Source organism: Amblyraja radiata, chromosome 3 (genome assembly GCF_010909765.2).
Source record: "Amblyraja radiata isolate CabotCenter1 chromosome 3, sAmbRad1.1.pri, whole genome shotgun sequence".
NCBI classification, from domain to species: Eukaryota; Metazoa; Chordata; class Chondrichthyes; order Rajiformes; family Rajidae; genus Amblyraja; species Amblyraja radiata.
The window spans coordinates 79,355,176-79,381,872 of NC_045958.1; the positions used below are offsets into that span (position 1 = coordinate 79,355,176).

Consider the following 26,697-nt stretch of genomic DNA (forward strand, 5'->3'; position numbering starts at 1 on the left):
GATTAATAAATTAAGGTTTTGTCAACTAATTACAAATCATTAACATTAGCCAACTCCGAAACATGAAGCGCTGAGCATCGGGATCCAGATATCACAGACAACTGGCCACAGTTCCCCGCTCACATCTGGCAGTGCTCTCTGTTTGAACCAGGGGCCACGGAGCGTTTTTGAAAGTGGGGAAGCTGCGCGATCACTGATTACTCGTCTTGGGGGTACCCGGCGAGGGAGTGGAGCAACTGAGTGGGGGAAGGGTTTGAGAGGGGGTGTCCCCCCTCCCACAGGTTGGGACTTTTTGAAATTTGATGTGTTAAAATCATGTTTTAGTGCATTGTAGAAGTATGATTTCAATGTTTTTTGTTTGAAGTATTTTTAAGAGGTAACTTTTTAAGGGGTAACTTTTTCCACACAAAGGGTGGCGTGTATATGAAACAAGCTGACAGATGAGGTAATTGAGGCAGGGACTATCCCAACATTTAAGAAACAGTTAGACTGATACATGGATAGGACAGGTTTGGAGGGATATGGACCAAAAGCAGGTAGTGTAGTTGGGACATGTTGGCGGGTGTGGGACAAGTTGGGCCGAAGGGCCTGTTTTCACACTGTATCACTCGATGACTACATTATATCTCCACGATGCATGAATGCTTCAAAATCAAGTGGTCGAGTTTTATTGCCATATACTCAAGCATAGAAACATAGAAACTAGATGCAGGAATAGGCCATTCGGCCGTTCGAGCCAGCACTGCCATTCAATATGATCATGGCTGAAATCGGTACCTCTTTCCTGTTTTTTCCCCATACCCCTTGATTTCGCTAGCCCCAAGAGCTAAATGTCTCTTGAAAACATCCAGTGAATTGGCCTCCACTGCCTTCTGTGGCAGAGAATTCCACAGATTCACAACTCTCTGCGTGAAGAAAGTTTGTCCTCATCTCAGTCCTAACTGGCTTACCCTTTATTCTTAAACTGGGACCCCTGGTTCTGAACTCCCCCAACGTCGGGAACATTTTTCCTGCAAGTGAAAATCTAGCAGGCAAGCAGGATGCTTTCTCCAACCACCCCCATTTGAAGGCCACTATCTTCCACCGTTTCTACCCAGTGCTTGGTACTTACTTCCAGCAGTCACTGTTTGTCCTCCAGGATGCACCGAGCCGCTGCCTGGTCCATGCCGGTCACCTAGGCAAATTTGGCACAGAGACTCTCACGGCAGCGGCGCAACGCTTCCGACGTTTCTGACAGCCAGGGACTCTTGCACTGAGGCTGTTCCATGGCCGGAGCTGCAGCAAGCGACTCACCAGTCCGGCAAACACTTGCCAGCCCGGCAAACACTCATCAGCACGGCAAACACTTGCCAGCCCCGGCTCCCCGTCCGCATCTGTTCCCACCGCTGCTTCTGGTTCCATCCCTCCCTCAACCCCGGCTCTCCAACACCCCCAGCCCATGCAGTTTATATGAGTTTTGATCACAGAATTTCTCACGACAGAGTGAGAAATTTGTGATCAGCATGAGAGCGTGAGAATTTGCCGAAATGCGTGATTCTAATGCTCAATGCGTGAGTTGGCAGCCCTGGTTAAGGCATGGAAGAATCATACATCAGGGACTGGCACAATTTGCAGGAAAACAAAATAGAAAGGAGAAGGACATCTTGTGAATGCTGCCATTTCCTTTGAACACATGAACAAGGGAAGACCGATTGAGACAACTCAAATCATTTCTCATTCTGACAAAGGGTCTACAATTGAAATGTTATATCTATTCCCCTTCCAATAGATGTTGGCTGACCTGCTGAATTTTTTCCAGAGTTTCAGCTATTGCTTCAGATTTCCAGCATCTGCAGATACTTTTTTGATTTCCACTTCCCATCCAATGAAGATGCTGCCTCTGCTATTTGTGCCAAGTTGTACACAGCGAGATCCTATAAAGACCAATGGTGTTGTTTGAGGGCCAGATCTTTATCCAAGATCTACTTTGTCCCTTCAAGCGAGATAAAACCCGATTTGCTTCTGAAAGGCAGCACCTGTAATGGCACAGTGTTCCCTCCGCACTGCTAGAGAATTGTCCATTTAGAGCTTGTGTTCAAGCAGGACTCTGGGACAGGGAATCACAGTGTTCAGATTCAGTGGGCAGATAGTTTGACCAACTGAAGGGCCTGTCCCACTTTCACAACCTAATTCACAACCTTTTTTTACTCGTGGACATTTTTTCATCATGTTGAAAAAACGCCCCGACCTACTTGATGCCAGGAGTACCTACGACGAGCATCACGACCTGCTACGACCTACCTACGACCTCCTACCACCTACCTACGACCTCGTGACGACCATGCTGCGAGTATGAGTCAAGGGCAAACTCGGCAGAGGTCGTGAATTAGGTCATGAAAGTGGGACAGCCCCTTGAGTCATCCCTGATAATGGCAAAACTAATAATGGCAATTTTATGCGAGGCACTATTTCACTGCAAAATGACAAAAGAAAATGCTCGAAACACCTATCAGGTCGGGCAGCACCCACAGCGAGAGAAACAATTAACATTTCAGGTCTGGGACTCTTCTTCAAATTTAATTCAGATTTGCAGTATCTGCAACTTTTTGATTTTCATTTACTGTTTCATCGTGGGGTTTTGTTCTCCTGTAAACAGATAGGGTATAGTGGGTGACAATTGCTTCACCAAGGTTTTTCTAACTTGCCAACTGTTCATTAAATGGTTGGGCTGAGCGGACAGTCATGGGTAAGGCAGTCTCGCAGATCTGAAGGGGATGGGAACATGTTGATCCTAGGAAGCATCTGTGTCACTTGAGTGGGAACACAATGAGGCCAATTGCAGCCAAAAAGGAAAGGTTTCGTATCCTTATCTGGGCTGGGACAGTGTAAACAAAGCATCACTCAGAGCAGAGGCATTTCTGTGTCTTTGCACGTTCACTGCTTGCTGTAGGTTGAACAGCTATTTGCCAGGAGATTTCAAGTGCAAGCTAAGCTCTTTTTAAAATCACAATGGAACATCAGAGATCTATCTCGTTTCCAAGCACAGTGATGAGGAACGGTTTTACCTTTACAAAGCACAGCATAAACATAAATGCGGCCATGTTACTGAAATCCGAGGTTAGTCAAGCCAGAACTACTCATAACACTGTACTGCACATTTAATTCACAATGCGCAACTCATTAAATTCAGGAATGCAGTATATGACATGCTGCATTTGAATCTGTTTTTATTTTACTGGATGCAAGCTTCTGCACTTTACAGATCTGATATATACCATCTTCCCAAACAGAGACAGAAAATTATCATTCCTTCTCTCTTTGCACTTCAGTAGGGAAGAGGCTAATATCTCAGTCTTGAAATATCCTATTGCATTTTCCCATTAAATGGATTTAAAAAAACCCACTATGCTGTTGAATCTTTAACTGCCCTCTAAAATGTCCAAGCAAGCTACTCCATTCAGGGGCAATTGGGTATGGGCAATAAATACTGACCCATAGTGACATCCCTAATCCCCCTGGGTTCTGTAGGCATCGTGAACAAATGTGTATAACTAAGACAGTCTTCCAAACTTGGTTTTAAAATCTTTCAATTGTCCTCCAGCATTATCAACTCGACATATGGTGTCCCAGATTCCATTCACCTTTGTGTGTAGAAGCACCTTGTAAAACCACCTCTCATTGGCACGGGTCCAGCTGTAAGGTTATGGTCTGGAAATAATTTTCTCTCTCATACTACTTCTATTGCCTGATTATGTCACTTGAAACATCTCAAACAGATCACTCTTTTTTATTTGACTAGACTACCTGCACTTTTCACTCCAGCTACCATGATGATGAATATTCATTGCACCCTCCTCATCAGTACAGCCTTCCACAGTTGGAATAACCAGAACTGAGGCAGTGCAGAGATTAGTCATATAGAGCATGGAAACAAGCCCTGTGGCTCACTGAGTCCACACAGACTATCAATCGCCCATTTACACGAATCTAATTCAATTTCATTCTCTCCATATTGTCATCATTTCCCCCCAGATTGTACCATTCACCTATTTACAAGGGCAATTTACAGCAGCCAATTAACTAGCAACCTGCTCTTCTTTGGGATGCGGGAAGAATCTGGAGCATCCAAATGAAACTCTTGCAGCCACGGGGAGAATGTGCAAACTCCACACAGATAGCACCCAAGTTCAGGATCGAACCCAGGTCTCTAGTAAAGAGCTCTTGCAAAACTTCATTCCCCTAGCAGTCCCTGGCCAAGTCTATGTGGGGCTTGAATTTGCAACCTTGCACTGAGTTGGACAGCAGTCGTGTATTGTCTTTCTACTGACTGGATAGCACGCAACAAAAGCTTTTCACTGTACCTCGGTACACATGGCAATCAACTAAACTGAAACTGGAACAGTGCAACTAGTTTGAATATATTGGCTCCAATATCAACAAGGAACACTACACCATCACTAATTTATCACCTCAAATTAGTGATGGTGGAGTGCCAGCAGCAAAACAACTAAGTGTTTTAAACCACGGAATACATAGGTCTCTCATCTTCGGCTGTACATCCAGGGGAATGTGCACATTTTGAGTGGAGATGGTACTTAAACAAAACCCATTGCCCTTTGTTCTGGTCCACATCACTCTAAGGCTCACATGTTTCAGCTTGTTGATTACCCACTGTGTGATATTTTTACAATTTACCTCACTGTAAACTTCAACTGCAAACCTTAGCCTGTCTACAAGTATTTCCCGGTAACATTGTCAGATTCATGGGAATCCCCTGCAAATATTCAGAACCTCATGGGGATCCCCGGTGATTTCAGGGAAACTCCTTGCAAATTCTTCTTCTTAGATAGTCTCTCAATATAGAAGATGACTTGCTTTCATTTCTGTTTATTCTGTCAGATGATGCTGAATCGCTGTAATTCTCTGCCCTGGAGGGTGGTGGAGACCAGATCACTCAATATATTTAAGGTGAAAATAGATAAGTATTTACAAGATCAAATAGTTGAGAGTTGTGGGGAAATGGCAGAGAAGAGGTGTTGAGGCCAGCATAGATCGGCCATGACCATATTAAATGGTGGGGCAGACTTGAGGGGCCGAGTGGCCTACTCCTGCTCCTATTTTCTTGTGTGGTTGTTTTGAAGGATCTGAGATAACAGATGAGACCAAAGTGGGAACTGCAGACTCTTCATAGTACGGGCAAGTAGTGGCTGACTGGGGAGGCAGATGGGTAGTTTATGAGATGGTCCACTCATTCATTATCTTCCTCTGCAAGGGCTTTGCATGCTGCTGCCTGGCCTTGAAGTTCTCAATACCATCCTGAATGTTCCTTCGCCACTGAATGCTCACGGGCCAAGAGTCAGCAGCACATTACACTTTCTCCAAGGACGCTTTTGGCTCATATTTTAATCATCTCATCTGAATGCCTGTTTTGTCTGTATCAGCAATCTAGTGTGGGACATGTAAAGGAGATGGCCTGCACAAAGTGGCAGACTGTGCATAACCACAACCTCAGTGCTCTGGATGTCGGCCTGGGAGAGGACAATAATGTTGGTTTGCTTACCTGTCTAGGAATATTTTTGAAACAGCATTGATGATACTTCTCAAGTGCCTGGAGATGTGTCCTGTAGGTAATCCAGGTCTCAGAAGCATATCAGAAGGTAGAGGTTACTGCTGCCCATTGGCCAGGACTTTGTACTTGACCTGAGGACTTGTTCATCATATACTCTTTTCCTCAATGTCCTTGCAAATAACCTAATGCTGAATACTGGAAAACAGTGTGTGCGTAAATAATAATGTCTGCAGAATAATCTCAGCGGGATGAATGGGTGCAGAGATACACAAGCACACCGACCGACAGTAGGCAAATCCATGGGTAGAATCTCACAGACCACTCACAGATTCAAAGCCTCCCACTTCACATTGCCCAGCTGGTATGCCATTTATCTCTAATATGTGCCCAAACTTGCAACATTGCTCTGGCCCACTTTGAAGTGTATGCATACAAACCTGACCAGTCTACCACTCCACCTCAACATCAGTTTGAAGGGGAGTTCAGGATCCCACTTTCCTTGTGTCCAGGAGTGCTTTCCAAAAGCCCTTCAGATTGTTTTGGCTCTAACTTTAAAGCAAACCAGGGAAAAATAATGTATCTCCATTCATTCTGTTAACTTTTATTTGGAAACATCTGAAGAGAATCACTGTTTATTCTTTCATATTTAAAGGCATACAGACATGGACTGGACAACCTGTCCTTTCCACCCCAATTATCATTCTGATCAACCTGTCCTGCTTCTCCTCTGTCTTCCTGAGGGGTAATATCTAGCACTGAGGCAACTTCATAGAGACAGTGCAGAGTTTGCATACATGCTTGCAAAACCTCCTCCCACCCTCAGGTGCTCCGTAGGTGGATCCTGAACCACAACCTAATCTATTAGAGTTAGGAAGCATATATTAAATATATTATCTCCATTAATGCAAAACACCAAGTGCTGGAGTAAACCAGCGGGTCAGGCACAATCTGCAGGGGGAATGGATAGGTGAAGTTTTGATTGGGACCCTCCTTCAGACCGATTGAAGAAGAAGGGGAAAAGCTGGAAAAGAGGTGGGGGATGGACAAAACCTGGCAAGTGATATGTGGATGCAGTATTGATTGACAGATAGATGGACAAAAGCTAGAGACAAATGGGTCACAGATAAGGAGAGAATCGGAGTGAAATATAATGCCAGAGGGAGGGATAAAGGGGAAGGGGGCGAGGGGTTGGGAGGGGAAGAGACGGGTTTGCACCATACCGCCTCAAATCAATTAAACAATATGCTTTAAAATATTTGGGTCTCTAGTTTTTGCCTGTGGCACCTCGAGTGATCTTCCCTGAAGGGACTATTATTGCAACATTTGCTTCTCATCCAACATCACCAGATTTCCTGACCATTTAACACAATTTTTTTTGTGGGAACTTGCCGTGCAAGATTTCCTAGATTACGGCCATGACTGCATTTCAGAAAATACATGTAAAGGGCTTTACATGAAATGCAGTTGGCTATCCTGTAGTTAACACACGTTCTGTATTTACTTTCTCAGCTCCAGTGTTGAGCCATAAGAGTCACAGGAAATCTAAAGCTGACTTTTATCCTGTAATGAACTCCAAACCTTGCCTCTTGTTTTAAAAATTCAGAACAAATCAACATGTTGCAGCAGAGCTCAAATCAGCATGTATGTGGTACAGTTATCTCAGGGCAGCCACTTAAATAACCTTTGTTGCCTCCAGTCAGGCTTTAACCTACTCACCGAAAACAGGGAGCACAGAATTAACCAGGAAATCATGGTGCCCGAGTCCTTCAAAGACGTAAAACAAAGAGGATATTTCTTTGTCGGCTGGATAAATCCTGTAAGTGTTGATCTCTTCCTTTATCTTCATAAGTCACATCTTGTTCCAAACAAATCTCTACTTTAAGAATACGTGCACTTATATTCAATGGCAAAGCAATTCCAAAGACTGCAGCTGAGGAAGAGAATGGCCGGAGTGCTCATTTGGAACTGGAAGTATGGAAAAGAGGCAATCGGACAGCTTGTAGACAAGGTCACCTGGTTCTTCAACACCTGAGGACAACTCCAGCACAGAGCTCGCCCCGAATCCTTCACGTGCTCTCCGAAAGTCAATAAACCTCCGCAGAGGTGAGACTGCTCACGTGGAAACAAAACAATTTCTGCTCAGTTGCTGCAAAGTATGACCTTGACACATTAATCACTGGTCACATTCCTGCTCAGGCTGCTTTCAGGTCCATCGGGAAGTAAACACGGGCCCAGACTCGGCAACGCGGAACAAAAGCTAAACAAAAATAAGCGGAGCTTGACATGGTGTCAGCACAGCTCAGTCAGTCGCACCCCTGGGTAACGCTCTCTTGCTCCTCAGCCAGGAGGCTTAGAGGTCATTCCCACGTGAAGGGCTGGAAGTGACAGTGCAGTGCTAAAGGAGTGCCGCAATACTCGTGCCACTACCTTCAATGTGAGATGTCAAAAAACTTGATCTACACTCACAGGGGTCTGCAAACAATTATTTAAAAGAAAAAAAACACCTCAGGAAGTCCATTCCGGTGTCCTGGCCAATATTTATCTTTCAATCAACATCACAAATCAGATTGTCCTTTCGCTTTGTTGGGGCTTCTTGTGCATATATTGGCACTGCACTACTTGCATGGAACATGGAACAGTACAGCACAGGAACAGACCTTTGACCCATAATCGGTGTACCGGACAAACAAGTTAAATTAATCTCCTTGGCTGCAGGTGATCCATATCCCCCTATTAGCTGGATGTCCATGTGCCTATGTAAATGCCTCTTAAATAGCACTATCATATCAGCTTTCAACACCATCCCTAATAGCACATTCTAGGCACCCACAACTCCGTGGATAAAAACTTGCCCCCCACATCTCCTTTATACATGCTCCATCTGACCTTAAAAATATGTCCCCTAGTCTTTGACATTTCCACCTTAGGAAACAGGTTCTGACTATCTACTCTTTCTATGCCTCTCATAATTTAATAGATCACGTCTCTCAATCTCTGATGCTCCAGAGAAAACAATCTAAGTTTATCTGACCTCTCCTTATAGCTACAGTGCCCTCCATAATGTTTGGGACAAAGACCCATCATCTATTTATTTTCCTCTATACTCCACAATTTGAGATTTGTAATAGAAAAAAAATCACACATGGTTAAAGTGCACATTGTCAGATTTTAATAAAGGCCATTTTTATACATTTTGGTTTCACCACATAGAAATTACAGCTGTGTTCATACATAGTCCCCCCATTTCAGGGCACCATAATGTTTGGGACGCAGCAATGACATATAAATGAAAGTAGTCATGTTTATAGTATTTTGTTGCATATCCTTTGCATGCAATGACTGCTTGAAGTCTGTGATTCGTGGACATCACCAGTTGCTGGGTGTCTTCTCTGGTGATGCTCTGCCAGGCCTGTATTACAGCCATCTTTAGCTTATGCTTGTTTTAGGGGCTAGGCCCTTTCAGTTTTCTCTTCAGCATATAAAAGACATGCTCAATTGGGTTCAGATCGGGTGATTGGCTTGACCACTCAAGAATTTACCATTTTTTAGCTTTGAAAAACTCCTTTGTTGTTTTAGCAGTATGTTTGGGATCATTGTCTTGCTGTAGAATGAACTGCCGGCCAATGAGTTTTGAGGCATTTGTTTGAACTTGAGCAGATAGGATGTGTCTATACACTTCAGAATTAATTATGCTACTACCATCAGCAGTTGCATCATCAATGAAGATAAGTGAGCCAGTACCTTCAGCAGCCATTCATGCCCAGGCCATAACACCCCCACCACCGTGTTTCACAGATGATGTGGTATGCTTTGAATCTTGGGCAATTCCTTCTCTCCTCCATACTTTGCTCTTGCCATCACTCCGATATGTTAATGTTCATCTCATCTGTCCACAAGACCTGTTTCTAGAACTGGGGTTGCTCTTTTAAGTATTTTGTGGCAAACTGTAACCTGGCCATCCTATTTTTGCAGCTAACCAGTGGTTTGCATCTTGCAGTGTAGCCTCTATATTTCTGTTCATAAAGTCTTCTAAGACAGTGGTCATTGCCAAATCCATACTTGAAGAGTGTTTCTGATCTGTTGGACAGGTGTTCTGGTTTTTTTTCTTTATTATAGAAATAACTCTTCTGTCATCAGCTGCGGAGGTCTTCCTTGGCCTGCCAGTCCCTTTGCGATTAGTAAGCTCACCAGTGCTCTCTTTCTTCTTAATGATGTTCCAAACAGTTGATTTTGGTAAGCCTAAGGTTTGGCTGATGTCTCTAACAGTTTTATTCTTGTTTCTCAGTCTCATAATGGCTTCTTAGACTTTCATTGGCACAACGTTAGTCTTCATGTTGATAAACACCAATAAAAATTTCCAAAGGTGATGGAAAGACTGGAGGAAAGACTAGGTGCTGAGAGCTCTCTTATACCTGTATTAAGGAGGCAATTAAACACACCTGAGCAATTGCAAAAGCCTGTAAAGCCACGTGTCCCAAACATTATGGTGCCCTGAAATGGGGGGACTATGTATAAACACAGCTATAATTTCTACATGGTGAAACCAAAATGTATAAAAATACCCTTTAATTAAATCTGACATTGTGCACTTTAACTACGTGTGATTTTTTCTATTACAAATCTCAAATTGTGGAGTACAGAGGCAAATAAATAAATGATGGGTCTTTGTCCTAAACATTATGGAGGGGACTGTATTAGGCTCTAATCCAGGCAGTATTCTGGTAAGTCTCTACATAGCAACAGTGCCCACATTTCAGAAGCATATAAATAAATTGAGGACTTTGGATTGACCCTAGTCAAGACAGATGCTGTACTGAAGATTTAGCAGATACAGGAGCTCCGGATTACAAAGAACCTGATTTACAGAAATCTTGACTGTGATAAATCTCCCACCTATTTTTAAAGCATTTTTCAAGATAGTAATAATAATATCTTGAGTATTCATTATATTCCATGAGATTAATGAAAGACATTGCAAGTGTCTGAAGAGCGATGTGGTATGGATAGCTTTAGAAAACGGACATTTCTGATTTATGGAGAAATTGGCTTACAGACAGTTCTCAGGAACCCTTGGGTAACCTGGGACGGCCTGCAATGGGTAGATTCTAGGAAGTCATATCTTTTAGTTGAACAGCGTAGGATTAGGAAACATTTGAGACTGAGATGAAGCGATGGTTTTAGCATCATGTTCTGCAAGACATTGTGGGCCGAAAGGCTTGTTCCTGTGCCTTACTGCTCTATGGTCTAAATTCTAAGAGAAGTACCTTTATCATCGAAACATAAGAATGTTTGGAATTCGCTGTCCAGAGGGCTGCAAGCGTTCAGTTGTTGTGAATACTCTAGACTGGGGGTTGTCAGATTTGGGGTGGTACAGTGGCACAGCTGCTTCAGCTGCAAGGACACCTGCTGAGTAAAACAGTCGGGCAGCATCTCTGGAGAACGTGGATAGTTAAGTGGCTTTTTCACGGGGCGACTTGACGCAAGAGTGAACCAGAGTTTAACATCGTGGGAACCTCGTGCGATAACAGTACGGCATTCGTGGACCACCGTAGACCACCGTGGCGCTAACGGCAGGTAATTGTGTAACTTGGTCACTCGGGAGAAAATTCAAGAAAGTTCGAATTTCTCCAAGAGTGACTTGTACACTTGTGGTTGAGCATTGCAACATTGTATGAACAAGTGGCCAGTGCGATATCCGTGCGATATCCGTAATAACTCTTGCGGGTACCGTGGGAACTCCTGCGAACGGTGAGTAACTGAGCAGTTTGATTGTCAGTGCTTGTTTTACCTCATTGTTAAATAAATATATTTTTTACTATCAGATTGATGTCTGCAATTCTTCATTAACACATCACTACAAGATGAATGTTTCTAATGTTATAATCCCTCTCATGCTGAAACACAAAATAGTTGAAGGGAGGTGAAATAATCACATTTTCATTCTTTTTCATTTTTGAGTGTTCAGGTAGCTCACTTGCTGAGCTATTTTACTCCAGCAGTTTGTGTCTCTTTTTGTCTAAAGCAGTTTCTAAGACTGTAGGAACTCCGCGGGCCAGGCAGCATCTACGGAGGGAAATGGACAGGCGACCCTTTCTTCAGGCTGCCTTATCTCTCTCCCTCCCCCACCCCCTCCCCCCCTACTCCCACCCACACACACAAATGCTGGAGAAACTCAGCGGGTGCAGCAGCATCTATGGAACGAAGGAAATAGGCAACGTTGCCTACTACCCTCTGTGTAAAGAAGCTGCTCCTCAGCTTTCTATTAAATCTTGCCCTCTCACCTTAAACTCGTGTTCTCTACTTTTTGATGCCCCGACCCTGAGTAAAAGTCTGTGCATTTCCCCTCGGTTATACACCTCCATTAGATCACCCTTCAGCCTCCTGCACTCCAAGTAACATAATCCTCGCCTGCCCAACCTCAGCAGGAGAAACTCAGCGGGTGCAGCAGCATCTATGGAACGAAGGAAATAGGCATGGACGGATAGGCATTATCCTGCATGGATAACAGGAGTCCCAGCCAACACGACAATCGCCCGCTGCAGTCTCGGAGCTTCCACTGCGAAAACGGTGCCTACATTTGAGCACTTATGTAACTGAACCATCCTAACACCAACCACAGACCATTCCTGAACTACTACCTACCTCATTCGAAACCCTCGGACTATCTTAGATCGTATACTCACTGGCTTTATCGAGTTACAGTGTGGAAACCGGCCCTTCGGCTCAACTTGCCCATACCGGCCAAAATGTCCCATCGAAACTAGTCCCATCTGCCTGCGTCTGATCCATATCCCTCCCAACATGTCTTATCCATGTACCTGTCTAACTGTTTCTTAAATGTATGGATGGACCCAGCCTCAACTACCTCCTCTGGCAGCTTGTTCCATACACACACCACCCTTTGTGCGAAAATGTTACCCCTCACTCAGATTCCTATTAGATCTTCCCCCCTCACCTTGAACCTATGCCCTCTGGTCCTCGAATCCCCTCTGTGGGCAAAGGACATATATTACCCTGGACTCTGTCTATTTCCCTGCCTGTTCGTCTCATGGTTTTGTACACCTCTCAGCCTCTGTCCCCAGTGTGGAGTTAAGGGCTTGTTTATGGGCGCCCTGGGCTGAGAACTCTGGAGGATGGGTTTTAGACTTTATCGGGAATCGAGATAGACCCGTAATGCAGGAGCAAAGAATCGCAGATGCTAATCTGCATTGGAAAGACACAATATGCGGGAGTAACTCAGCGCTGAAGAAGAGTCCCGACCCGAAACATCATCTATCCATGTTGTCTAGCGATGCTGCCTGACCCGCTGAGTTGCTCCAGCGCTTTGTGTCTTTCCACTAGACCTGTAATAAGTCTCGGCTGGGTGTTTACTGGGATCTCTGGTGTTTAATAGACGTCCTGATGTTGTTTTTGATCGGGTTTACTACTGACAGTATTTAATCAGATCCATATTAAATCATTTCCCCTTCACCTTAAACCTATGTAATCTGGTCCTCGATTCGCCTACTCTGGGCAAGAGACTGTGCATCTACCCGATCGATTCCTCGCATGATTTTAAACATTATCTTGCACACAGCGTTGTTCCCTTCATCATGTATACACCATTTATGGCTCGATTGTTACTATTTATTGTCTGTCTACTGACTGGTTAAACGTTTGAAAGTTTCACCTCTCAGTAGATAATAAAATAAGACAACCATCACGGTCAATGTGAGACAAAGTCTTTATTCCTATTTGACAAAATAAAAAGACGACTTCTTGCACATATTGAGAGAAGGTGCATCACACCAAACAACATTTGTCTTAAAAAAACAGATTATTCTTCAGCTCATTAAAGAGCTCGGGTGAAATTCTGACAAAGTTTGTGAATGCACTTTTATCCTCTTCGCACAGCACATTAAGCAGCTGATCATATTGTCCAAATTGAGGTATCCGTTGAAAGATGGGCTTCACCCAGTGAGACTTCCTCTTAATTCTCTTTTTAATTAATCTCACCCTTCTGCCTTCACGCAAGCGTTCTCGATGCACATAGTTAGTACAGGTGCACAACCTTTTATCCGAAGATCCAAATAACGAAAACCTCCGAATAGCGGCCATTTTTTCGGTCCTTGAAGAAAGGTCCTTGAAAACGTTCACCGAGGGCGGCCCGCAGAGGTGACAGCGGAACCTCCGGTCGGTCCTCGAAGAAAGGGGAACTAAATCCCCATTCATAAAAGAGAAGGTGAGGGTATATTGCGCGGGATGGTTAATAATTGACAATATGCTGCTGCCTGCCCGCTGAGTTAAAAAGTTCCCACGGTAGACTCACGATACACAGTGCAGATTGTCGCTCCCTTCAGTTTCACCCCACCTACGCCCCTCTGCTTCCCTCCCCTCTCCAGCTCCCCGCCCATTGCACCGGCGCGGAAGCTTTGCACTGTCTTTACGTCGGCGATTGCAGCAGGACCGTGCCAGTCACCGGAGACGTCAGGACCAATTGGACACCGACCACCAGGCCCACTGCAAGCACGGAGAACCTAGAGACCCACAGCCAACAGCAGCCCAGCCCAGCCCCGCTCCAACTACAGAGGAACCTGGGTTGCGGATGACGGGGCGCAGCTCGGGGCGTCGTAGGGGCCCATCGGGGAGCGGGTTCCTGTTGGTCCTGACGTCTCCGGCCACCTGCCATCCTCCGGGAACTGTACCGCCCTTGCAGGAAAGTGGGGTTGTTTGCAGTTGCAGAGGGAGGGGGCAATTCACATAAACATCCATCACAGTGAGTCTCCTCCTCACTGTGATGGAAGGCAGAGACTTGTCCCTCCCCTGCTCTCCATTCCTCTCCCGAAGTCGAGGTCAAAGCCCCCGGCGGGCGCTAGCAAGTCCACGGCCACTCAGCCTCGGCGGACGTTGTAAGGCCCCCCTCCAGGTCATTCTCAACCCCGTAATTCGGGCGGGAGAAGTCGCCACTGCCGGTGCCCCGCAAAACGGTCTCCCACCGGGGACCCGCGGGCTCCCGGTGTCACCATCCACCGGAGTCGGGTCGCAGCAGCTCGCCCCCGCAGCTCTCCACGCTCCGAAGCTGGCTAGCTCCACGGAGGTAGGTCCGTAGGTCCACAGGCTCCACAGCTCCCACCACCGCCCACCGACCCCCAGGCCCACTGCAAGCACGGAGATCCCAGAGACCCACAGCCAGCAGCAACTCCAGCCCAGCCCCGCTCCAACTCCAGAGTAACACGTAGGGGCAGAAGCTGACGGTGTGCAAGGTACGTCTTGTTCTTGGGGTGGCGGATGAGGGGGCGCAGCTCGGGCTGTGGGCAAACTGCCACTTGTCGCCGTAGCGGCCCATCGGGGAGCAGATTCCTCTGGAGTTGGAGGGGGAGGGGGGTATTGTGCTGTTTGATCGCCCCCTGCTATCCCAGGGACAGGGAGACACAGTGGCTTTTTAGACTGGTGGGCAATCACTTCCAAAGTTCTGCCCACACAGTCAGTACACCTCTCCTATACTGCATTTCATACAAACATTTATTCTGCAAGAAAAAACGACATTGAAGACTCAAACTCGCGATCGAGTAACTGCCAGGATCAAGGCGCAAACTCGCGACCTTGCGGATATGAGCCGAGCACTCTACCACTGAGCCAGCCATTAAAATCTACGCAAAAACATTTCCATTCCGAAGACCGACAAATTCTGAATTACGAAAAGTGTCTGGTCCCAAGGCTTTCGGATAAAAGGTTGTGCACCTGTATAGGCATGTCTCCAAATGAGCCAATTCAACCAAGGGAGGAATATAGTGTGTGAAAAAACCCAATATAGTGTGTGAAAACAAAGTAACATCATTTGTGCCACGTGATTAACAACACTACAGTTCACGATGTTCATTCAAGATTAACGGGAAAGCTCGGGAGACGGACAAGTCACTCGCACAAATAACAGAAATGTCGAGTACCGTGGGAACTCTTTATCTACCCCCCGTTATATCATGCGAAACTCGTGCTGGACCACGACCACTTCACTCTGGTGACATCTTGCGTCAACTCGCCCCGTGAAAAAGCCCCATTAACGTTTCGGATCAGGACCCATTTTTGTTTGATATCTGAATACATTGAACAGCTCAGTTGTGATAATAACTAATCACAAATAAAGTCCACAGGGAATCCATTAAAAATATATATTTTTAAAGATGCTTATTGAAATATTGTGCTTGGCTTTTCATACAAGTTCCCTGGAAATTAATCTTCCAGTCCTCTAGGTCCCGTCTAATGCTGGATTTGCACTTCTGCCACCTTTCACAGCCTGGTATCTGACAACCAGCTTCAATCCTCGACTCCTCTGGGAGACTTGTCTGCTCCTGCTGGTTCCCCTTGTTCAATCAGCTTCATGCTCAGCTTTCGCTCCTCCATCAAGCTCCTGTCCCCTTGCAGAAAACTCCCTTCACCTCAGGATGTGCTCATTACACAGCAAGAACTGAGCAGCAATTCTAAACAGGTTTTAGTTTCAAATTTGCAGTACTTTAGCAGATAAATCTATTGGCCCAGGGCCCAAATCATACTCAGTGATATTTTAGGACACTGCCTTCTGCTGAAAATAATTTTCATTATTTCCTCTTCAGAGTTTGATATCAAATGTTTTAATATCGTTAGTTCAGATTACACAACCAGTGGCAAGGCCACTTTGGACTTCCCTAATCTGAAACATCATCCCACTGTCACCAACACCCTCTTCTACTTCCCCCACCCACCAACCTCCAGAGGAAAACATTGCAGAGATAATAAACGGTCAAAACGTTATTTCAGACCAGAACCACAAATATTTCCACACACCTCGTTTACAGCAAGCCATGTTTCACTTTAATCTCAGGGTGCAGTCATGGTCGGGAGGCTTGCAGCACAAGGAGACAATTTAACTCATCACTTGTGCAAGCCCATGTCAACTGGGACCTAGAGGCTTGAAAGATTCATCTCCAGGGCACTTTAGTTTAGTTTAGAGATACAGCGCGGAAACAGACGCTTCAGCCCACCAGGGCCGCGCCGACCAGCGGTCCCCGCATATTAACAATATCCTACACACACACGGGACAATTTTTACATTTACTAAGCCAATTTACCAACATACCTGTACGTCTTTGGAGTGTGGGAGGAAACCGAAGATCTCTGAGAAAACCCACACGGGTCACGGGGAGAACGTGCAAACGCCGCACAGACAGTACCCATAGTCGGGGTCGAACCCGGGTCTCCGACGCTGCGCCACCGCGTCGCCCTTGTGAGGAAAAAATCCTGTCCACGTGTACTGTCTGTACACAGTTTGTACGTTTGCCCTGTGTCTGCGTGCGTTTTCTGTGGGTGCTCCGGTTTTTCCAACACTCCAAAGATGTACAGGTTTATAGGTCAATTGGCTTTGGTAAAATTATAAATTGCCCCTAGTGTGTAGGATAATGCTAGTGTACGGGGTGATCGCTGGTCAGCGCGGACCAGGTGGGTCGAAGGTCCTGATTCTGCGCTGGATCTCTAAAGTCCAAAGTCTAAAAGTCACACAGTAGCCATCATTTCTGTGACAACTCCCTGAATAAATTCCCAAACTGGTATCCTGCAATTTCTGCAGTGACTCCCTCAGGCCTTTTTAAAAAGCTGCTGAAACAGCTTTCATCGTCATTTCAGACAGTACATTGCAAATTAATGCGAGTATTAAAATAAAAAGTTCTCTTCCCTCCCCCTACCCCACTTGCCAATCCTTGAAAGGAACATGATGTGAACATACACACAGATCTCTGTTTATTTTCAAGTCACAGTTTCTGTACAATCCCAACTTTCACACGCACACAATGACACGGCAACTAAATTCAATCCAAGAAATTCCTCCACATCTTCATTTTCCTGAACACTGAATAATTCCCACTCAGTTGTTCCCGAATTAGAATACGAAACTACCTTTGGGGGGGGGGGGGGGGGGGGGGGGGGGAGGACAAGGGTGCAATGGGGTGAAAATATCAGCAATCTCTCAAATATGTTGGGGTGGTTAAATTAGAAAGTTCACAATTAAAAATGTAAACAGTTGTTACGTTGGATGCCCCAACCATAGAGTTGCTAGCAGTCGAGAGAAAAGTACCAGTCTTAAAGGGAGCAGTCCATGGAATCATTTTGAGAATACAGTTTGTATGTTCTGTTTGTGACCATGTGGGATTTCTCCAGGTGCTCCGGTTTCCTCCCACATTCCAAAGATGGCATGGCATTCATAACTCCAGCCTCCCAACCAACCTTCATCCACTTCAGCTGACGTCCAATCACTACAGGTCCATAACAAGCACCATGTCCCTGGCCCTACACACCCCTGAAACATCTAGATAACAAGGACACCTACATTAGACTCCTAAGTATTTACCATAGCTTGTCTTCAACACCATAATCCCAACCCAACTCATCTTGAAACTCCTGGACCCAAGCATCACCCCTATGCAACAAGATCCTTGATAAACCACAATCAGTGAGGATAGATGACAAATCATCCTCCACGATAATTCTCTACACCAGTGTCCCACAAGGCTGCGTGCTCACCCCCTTACTGTACTCTCTACACATGGCTGCGTAACCAAATTCTGATCTAACTTTATCGACATTAGCAGACTACATCAGTGTAGTGGGCTGGATGACAAACAATGATGTGAGGGAGTACGGGAAGTAGATTGATAGGCTGATGAGAAGATAGCAACCTCTCCCGCAATGTTAACAAGATGTAGGAGTTGGTTATTGTTTTCATGATTGCTAATTGTGGTGTACACGTTCCAATCAGCATCAATGGTGCCGATGTGAAGATGGTGGAGACCTTCAAGTTCCTAGCTGTAAATGTTACCAACAATTTCTACTGAACTAACTACAATGAAGCAATGGCCAATCAAGCTCACCACCGCCTCTACTTCCTGAGAGTAAGAAAGTTTGGAATGTATCCAACAACTCTTAATGTCTTCTATAAATACACCAAAGAAAGCATTCCATTGGAAGGCATTACAAACTTGGTTTGGCAACATCCCCGTCCAAGACTGAGTAAAATTGCAGAGCTATGGATATAGCCCCTCCCCCCATCGACTCCATCTACACTTCACACTGCCCTGGGAAAGCAGCCAGAGTTATCAAGGATTGGCACAAAATGCTGGAGTAACACAGAGGGTCAGGCAGCTTCTCTGGAGAGTACAAGTTTCAGGTTGGGACCCTTCCTAGGACCTGTTTCGTTCTAGTCATTCCGTCTTCTACCCTCTCCTATTGGGCAGAAGATACTAAAGCTTGAAAGCACAACCTCCAGATTCAGGAAAAAGCTTCTTCCCTGCTGTTATCAGGCTACTGAACGATCCTCCCACATGTTAGGGTGTAGTCCCGATTTTCCAACCTACATTGTTGCAGATCCTTGCAATTTTTCACTGTAAAGCTACAATGTTGTAACTGTATTCTGCTCGCTGGTATTGTTCTCTTTGTACCACCTGTTGTACTTGTGAACGGTTTGATTGTACTCATGTACATTGTGATTTGTTTTGATAGTACACAGGACAACCTTTCAGTGCATCGCAGAGACAACAATAATACACCAAACCTAACCACTAGTGTAGGGCAGTTAACAGGGCTTTTGACCTTTTGTCATCGGTGAGACCAAGCGGAGGCTGGGCGATCGTTTCGCCGAACACCTCCACTCGGTCCGCAATAACCAACCTGACCTCCCGGCGGCTCAGCACTTCAACTCCCCCTCCCATTCCCCATCCGACCTCTCTGTCCTGGGTCTCCTCCATGGCCAGAGCGAGCAACACTGGAAATTGGAGGAACAGCACCTCATATTCCGCTTGGGGAGTCTGCATCCTGCGGGCATGAACATTGAATTCTCCCAATTTTGTTAGCCCTTGCTGTCTCCTCCCATCCCTCAGCCCTCGGGCTGTCTCCTCCCATCCCTCAGCCCTCGGGCTCCTCCTCCTTTTTCCTTTCTTCTCCCCGCCACCCGCCGTTAGTCTGAAGAAGGGATTCGGCCCGAAACGTTGCCTATTTCCTTCGCTCCATAGATGCTGCTGCACCCGCTGAGTTTCTCCAGCATTTTTGTGTACCTTCGATTTTCCAGCATCTGCAGTTCCTTCTTAAACACTGTATTTTAAATGTTGTTGTAGCACATGCCTCAACTTCTTCCTCCGACAGATCGTTTCATATACCCACCACCTTATGTATGAAAAAGTTGTCCCTTTGGTTTCCGTTAAACCTTTCTCCTCTCTCTTTAAACCACTGCCCTCGCATTCTTGATTCCCCAACCCTGTGTGCATTTACTCTATCAAAGCCCCTTGTGATTTTATACACCACGATAAGATCACCCCTTAGTTTCCTCTGCTCCAAGGAATAAAGTCCTTGCCTGCCCAACCTTTCCCTATAACTCAGTCCCTTGAGCCCTGGCAACAAATAATTCTGCACTCTTTCCAGCTTGTTGTCAGTGACTGAGATTGATATCTTGTACTGAATTCACGTATAATTACCCCCCACTCACTGGGATATGGTTTGGAGAAGTCAGCCTGTTTTTATTGGAAGAGGTTGGTGTAGTTTGTTTTCTCTGTACTTTACACTGTTTACAGAGTGATACGACTGAGCAGTAAATGCTACCCCCAGAACCGGTTCTGATCCTCCTTTCACTTGTTGTCAGGTACATTGTTAATAATAAATACTCTGGAGATTGATTGGGGTTTGGAGAAGAGGGGTGGGGGTGGTAGAGAAGAAGAAACCATAAGCAGGCAACTGACCATCAGCATTGGTGTACGACCATGACACAATGAGATGATATTCCTTTGGAAAACAGCTAACTATACAACACCTCAGAACATTCCTAACCTGAAACATTCCACAAAAGCCGAATGGGAAAGTGGTTTTAAATTTGTATGTTTCAGGTAGCATTGGAGGAAGTTCTAGGAATCTCTTTCCTGCAACATGCAAACAGCTTGCTCTGGCTGGTTTCTTCTGATAATCCTCTGTCTGCAGTTTAGGAGTTGGATTTGGCAGCTGATATCCATGAGCTTGTAGATTATACACACCGTTTGGGGTGCCTGTCCTAATATCCCCTTCTGCGCCTGGAGTAAGTTTATTTTGCTGATGTTCCTGTTTAAAACCTTGGACTTACTCATTCAAAGACCACAGACTGTTCGTATTGGTGGAAATGTGTCAGCCTCGATAACAATCAGCAAGGGAGCACCTCAATGCTACATGCTCAGCCCCCTGCTGTACTCACTCTATACTCATGACTGCGTAGCTGGTCATAGTGCAAACTCCATCATCAAGTTCGCTGACGACACCACTGTTGTGGGACGTATCACTGATGGGGACGAGTCAGAGTATAGAAGTGAGATCGACCGACTGACCAAATGGTGCAGCACAATAACCTGGCCCTCAACACCAGCAAAACCAAGGAACTGATTGTGGACTTTGGAAGGGGTAGGATGGGGACCCACAGTCCCGTTTATATCAACGGATCGATGGTGGAGAGGGTCAAGAGCTTCAAATTCCTGGGCGTGCATATTTCTGAAGATTTCTCTTGGTCCGTGAACACTGAAGCAATCATAAAGAAAGCACATCAGCGCCTCTACTTCCTGAGAAGATTACGGAGAGTCGGTATGTCAAGGAGGACTCTCTCTAACATCTGAAGGTGCACAGTAGAGAGCATGCTGACCGGTTGCATCGTGGCTTGGTTCGGCAACTTGAGCGCCCACGAGCGGAAAAGACTATAAAAAGTAGTAAACACTGCCCAGTCCATCATCGGCTCTGACCTCCCTACCATCAAGGGGATCTATCGCAGTCGCTGCCTCAAAAATGCGGGCAGCATCATCAAGGAGCCACACCATCCTGGCCACACACTCATCTCCCTGCTCCCTTCAGGTAGAAGGTACAGGAGCCTGAAGACTGCAACGTTCAGGTTCAGGAATAGCTACTTCCCCACAGCCATCAGGCTATTAAACTCAACTGAAACGAATCTCTGAACATTAATAGACCATTATCTGTTTATTTGCACTTTATCTGCTTATTTATTGATGTGTGTATATGATGGTATATGGACTCACTGATATGTTCTGTATTCATGCCTACTATATTCTGTTGTGCTGAATCAAAGCAAGAATTTCATTGTCCTATCTGGGACACATGACAATAAACTCTCTTGACTTGACTTGACTCTGTTGAAGGCCCTTGATTGTTTAACTCTTTAACAACCACCAGTCGGGCAAGTACTAATACACAATAATCACATCACGCAGTGACCCCTGCCATCATTTATAAAGCACTTGTAGTGGAGCAAATGTATCTGGGTGATGACAGTATTGCTATGAATGGTTCAGGTAGATTCTCCTTGCAAGTTTCTGCCAATTCAAAATGTCAGTGATTGTTCCATACTGTTGCTGCTTTAATGGGTCTGAACTTAGTCGTATCAGTCATTCACACCTGCTTTTAGTATGTTTTGCTTACAACACTATATCTTTCCACAAGATTTAACACTTATGCCTACCAGTTTGTGGGAGTTTGGTTGATTGATTGATTGAAAGGTAAAGCATTGAAACCGGCTCTTCAGCCCACCCACGCAGGCCATCGATCGCCATACACTAGTTCTATGTCATCCCACTTTCTCATCTACCCCGTACACACTAGGAGCATTTTACAGAGGCCAAATGACCTACAATGTTGTACGTTTTGGGATATGGGAGGAAAATGGAGAACCTGGAGGACACGTATGCAGCCACAGGGAGAATGTGCGAACTCCAAGTTAGGATTGAACCTAGGTCTCTGGCCCTGTCGCCAGCGGGTCTCAGAGCTGTGCCACTGTGCCTATAACAGTTGAGAGGCAACAGGCTCAGGCCATGAAACCAGCTGGTGAGGTGACTGACCATTGAACTCTCTGTCTAAGGACCTGTGCTGAAATACCCACCCGCTCCTTGATGCCCAAGGTACTGCAGTCTGTTGAACTGGCCTTGCTATAGGTAAGCTTCCCCCTTCACAGTAGCAGGCTCGGAGAAAGAGACGGAGGGTGGGCTGGCTAGGTAAATTTAGACAGTTGGGGCTGGGGTGAGGACAGGGTGGGTGGCAGCTCAAGAGTTTAAGAGCGACTGACATGTGAGGAATGATGGTGAGGGGCGGGGGGGAAATGTTGTTACTGAGGGAGAGGCAGTCAAGTGCATCACTGAAGGAGGGGCTGAGACAGGTTCCATGGGCCAGGACTGGTTGGAGCAATGAAGCAGGCCTCACAATTATTGCCAAGGCCTTCATTTTAGCTTGAGTGGGCAATTGCCTGTGCCTGCCCGAGTAAATATCCCCATAGACAACACTGAGCAGCTCCCAACTGCTTCCTGATGCTCATTTACCATTGTCCTTTCAATGAAAGTTATACATGTGGTGCACAGGTGTTTCTATGTGATCCAATTTCTTGGTAACTGCACTATAATGAGTGGTTAGTCTTAACCCTTGGATGTGCCCTTGAGGAATTATTTCATTTGGGCAAGAGGAGATCAGGTCAAAGAACTTGCTCAGGAATGGATTACACAACAAGCACAGCTGGTGGCTTACAGTGCCTTGGGTGTGGCCTGGGTGGTTTGCACATTCCCCCTGTGACCACATGGGTTTCCAATGGGCACTCTGGTTTTCTCCTACATTGCAAAAGCATATGGGTTTCACACCTTACATTTCCTTATCTCTGTATCTCCCTCTCCCCTGAAGAAGGGTCTTGACCCAAAACGTCACCCATTCCTTCTATCTAGAGATGCTGCCTGTCCCACTGAGTTACTTTAGCATCTCGTCCATCTTCGGTTTAAACCAGCATCTGCAGTTCCTTCCTACAGCATGTGGGGTTGATAGGCTGAGCAGGCAAGTGTTGTAAACTGGAGGGAATTGATGAAGAATTATCAAACATTTAAAAAATGGGATTAATGTAGGATTACTGTAAATGAGCGATTGGTCCTGAGGGACTACATGGACCAGAGGCCCTGTTTCCGTGCTCCATCTCCCTCTATAAATAAACCGTCTTGAGCCCTTGTTGAATGTTAAAATTAAAAGGAAGCTCTGCATGTCCCTCTCCCATTTACAGTTTGTCTAAAGCATTACTGGTTCACCCTGCAATCGGGTTTAAAATAATCAAAGACTAGCATTTCTGTTGCACTTTTTACTACCTCAGATTATCTCAATGCCTCCCACAGCCAATAAATTAATCTGCTATAAAATGGGAAATGATCATGGTTGGTATGAACACAGCAAGCACAAACACTCCGATAAATGACCAGATACATTTTTCTTCAGTGCGGTGGGTTCTGAGGTCATCTTTAGGCAGCTCAATAAGATCTCCCCTCTAATTTTCAAAATAACATGGTGGGGGATAACTCAGCTGAGAAGAGCAGACATGGCCTCAAGAATCATCTCATCAGAGAAACAGGGTCTCTGACAATACACCACTTGGAACGAGCATCGGAGTCCCACAGTCTAGACACGGAAACACGGGTTTCTCCCAACTGAGCCATAGTTGCCATGAACTGTGTATCCTGTTGGAAGATGTATGCGGGCTGTGGGAAAATGACGGAGATCATCCGCTGCATTGCTGGTAGATCACAGTTTCCCAGCGGCACTGTGAATCGATCCCAATCCCATTTTAGCATGTCTGATCAGAGGAGATGCCATCTATCCTGTGCTTATGCGGCTGGAATGAAACACGGTTGGGTTTCAAGGGCAGGATGTATACATTGCCTCAATGGCTAACGCACTCGCTGTCCCAGCAGGACAAACAAGTAAACAAAGCATCAGCTTTGATTGTTTGGTCTTGCTCAGTCAATTGTTCAGTTCATTCTGCATTGTTAAAATCCGGAGTTCAAATCAGCCCAGGCTGCTGGGTCACTACAGCAATGCTGTTCCACAGGAGACAGTTCCTTGTGTAAGGAACATTAGCAAAAACCCTTTAAAAGTCAATCTCTCCACCAAAACCTCTTTGACATCAGAATGATAATCAAATAGTGCAAACATCTAGCTTTTCTGGTGGATGCAACAGTTCATTCTTTTAAAAGGGAGCTAATGATTATCTTTCATCTTACTTTAATGGAACAAAGCACTGGCGGCATTTTTAAATGCTGCCTGTAGATACACGAGAGAGAGAAATTGTCTGCCAAATGTCCTTTGTTGCGGTAGTGAACACACATCAAAATGTACTTGGCCTTTAAGGATATCCTGAGATTGTGAAATAATGACTAGATTGTGTTCCTTATTCATTTTTCAGGATCTGGATGTTGCTGGCTGGAAGGGTCAGCATTAATTTCACAACTCTAATTGCCATCAAAAAGAGGTGGTGACCCACAGGAACATGGGGTGCAGGTACCCCCACTATATCGTAGCAGGAGTATTTATGGAGGAGGCCCAGGACAGAAAGGTCAGTGTGGGGGAAGACAAAAGGTGTCAGAAGGAACTGCAGAAGCTGGTTTAAACCGAAGACAGATACAAAATGCTGGAGTAACTCAGTGGGACAGGCATCATCTCTGGAGAGAAGGAATGGGTGACATTTCGGGTCGAGACCCTTCTTCAGACTCAGAGTCAGGACCCGAAACGTCACCCATTCCTTCTCTCCAGAGATGCTGTAAGGTCATGGGAATGGGAATGAGATTTAAGTGTTTGGGAACTGGGAGATCATGCAGGCCCAGGCGGCGGATTCGACTCGAAACGTCACCTATTCCGTTTCTCCAGGCTTGCTGTCTGTCCCACTGAGATACTTCAGCTTTTTGAATCTATCTCCCACCGTATCATTGGATTGGGGAAGAGTGTTCCAGGATCTAGAATCAGCAGTGATGAAGGAAGAACCATTAATATGTTTCCATACAAGGACGGTATGCAATTGGATGGGAACCTGTAGGTGGTGGTGCTTCCATGTACCTGCTGCCCTTGCTCTTCTTACTGATGTTGTCCAAGGAATTTATTTTAGCAAGAACACCAGACCATCAAGAAAACGTCAAAACTCCCATTCTCTATACCTGCTGACTTGGGCGAAGGAACAAGGAAAATCAACTTAAAGTTCACCAAAAGTGATAGGATATTTTTTAAACAAAATCCACATGGAACAAACTAATTGATTACATAGAAACCAGGTAAGCAGAAGAAGGAGAATCAATAAAAGAAATGAAGGAATGTAGAGGAAAGGAAAGAGGCATGAGCAGAATATAATATTAGCAATAAGAAAAACTAAAAATGCTGGAGTAACTCAGTGAAACGTAAGCTAGTTCTAAGAGAAAGACTACCTAAATAGGGCCTTAGGCAGGAATACTGGTAAAAGGCCAGGTAAAAGTCTACATCCCCAGTACAACCTTTGTAACATCATAGGTAGACAAAAATGCTGGAGAAACTCAGCGGGTGCAGCAGCATCTATGGAGCGAAGGAAATAGGCAATGTTTCGGGCCGAAACCCTTCAACCCTTTGTAACATCATTATAGCTTTAAGACTTAAAGGGAAAGGTTTCCCATGCAAAAAAACAAAGTACTGGAGAAATTCAGCAGATTACATTTTGGGTCAGAACCCTTCATGAAATGTTATCTGTCCATTTCTCACCACAGAGGCTGCCTGGCCGGCTGAATTCCCCCAGTGCATTGATTTTTGCTCAAGATTCCAGCCTCAGCAATCTCTTGCGTGACCAAGATTATCCATGCTATGATTTCCCTCCCAATTCTCCAAACACAGATGCAACACAGTGGATTTGAACTATAGGAGGCGAGCATTACATATACCAGTCATCAGAGCAATTGGAGCCACAAAAATCTGCAGATGTAGGATTCTTAAGCTAAACACAAAGTACTGGAGGAACTCAGTGGGTCAGGCAGTGCCTGTGGAGGGAATGGACAGAAAATGCTTTGGGTTGGGACCCTCCCACAGACCGATGTAGTCTGGGAAAGAAGTAGGGTTGGGACAAAGCTCGGTAAGTAATATGTGGATGCAGGTGAGGGGAGTTTGATGAACAGATGGATGGAGTAAATGGGAATAAATGGGAAATTGACAACATGGGGATAGAGATGATCATATAGAAGAGGGAAAAGGAGCAGGGTCCTGAGGGGATGGGTGATAGTGGGAGTAATATGGATGCACCAGGGAGGGGCACAGGGGAAAATGGGATAGAGAAGTGTTACTTGAAATTGGATAATTCAATGAGGGCAATTGGGCTGAAT

At 45.4% G+C, this 26,697-nt stretch overlaps 1 protein-coding gene across 4 annotated transcripts in view; it reads right to left on the minus strand.

Moving 5' to 3' along the window:
• Nucleotides 1–26,697, minus strand: part of LOC116971220 (A-kinase anchor protein 2-like) — a 125,215-nt gene that overhangs the window by 83,096 nt on the left and 15,422 nt on the right. Inside the window, exon 1 of one of the 4 annotated variants that reach the window (XM_033018194.1) lies at nt 7,265–7,851. The exons of the other annotated variants lie outside the window; for them this stretch is intronic. Within the exon in view, the coding sequence (XP_032874085.1) occupies nt 7,265–7,300 (36 nt within the window). The 5' untranslated portion in view covers nt 7,301–7,851. Of the gene's footprint in view, nt 1–7,264; nt 7,852–26,697 lie in introns of those variants that run through there. 4 annotated transcript variants of the gene reach the window in all.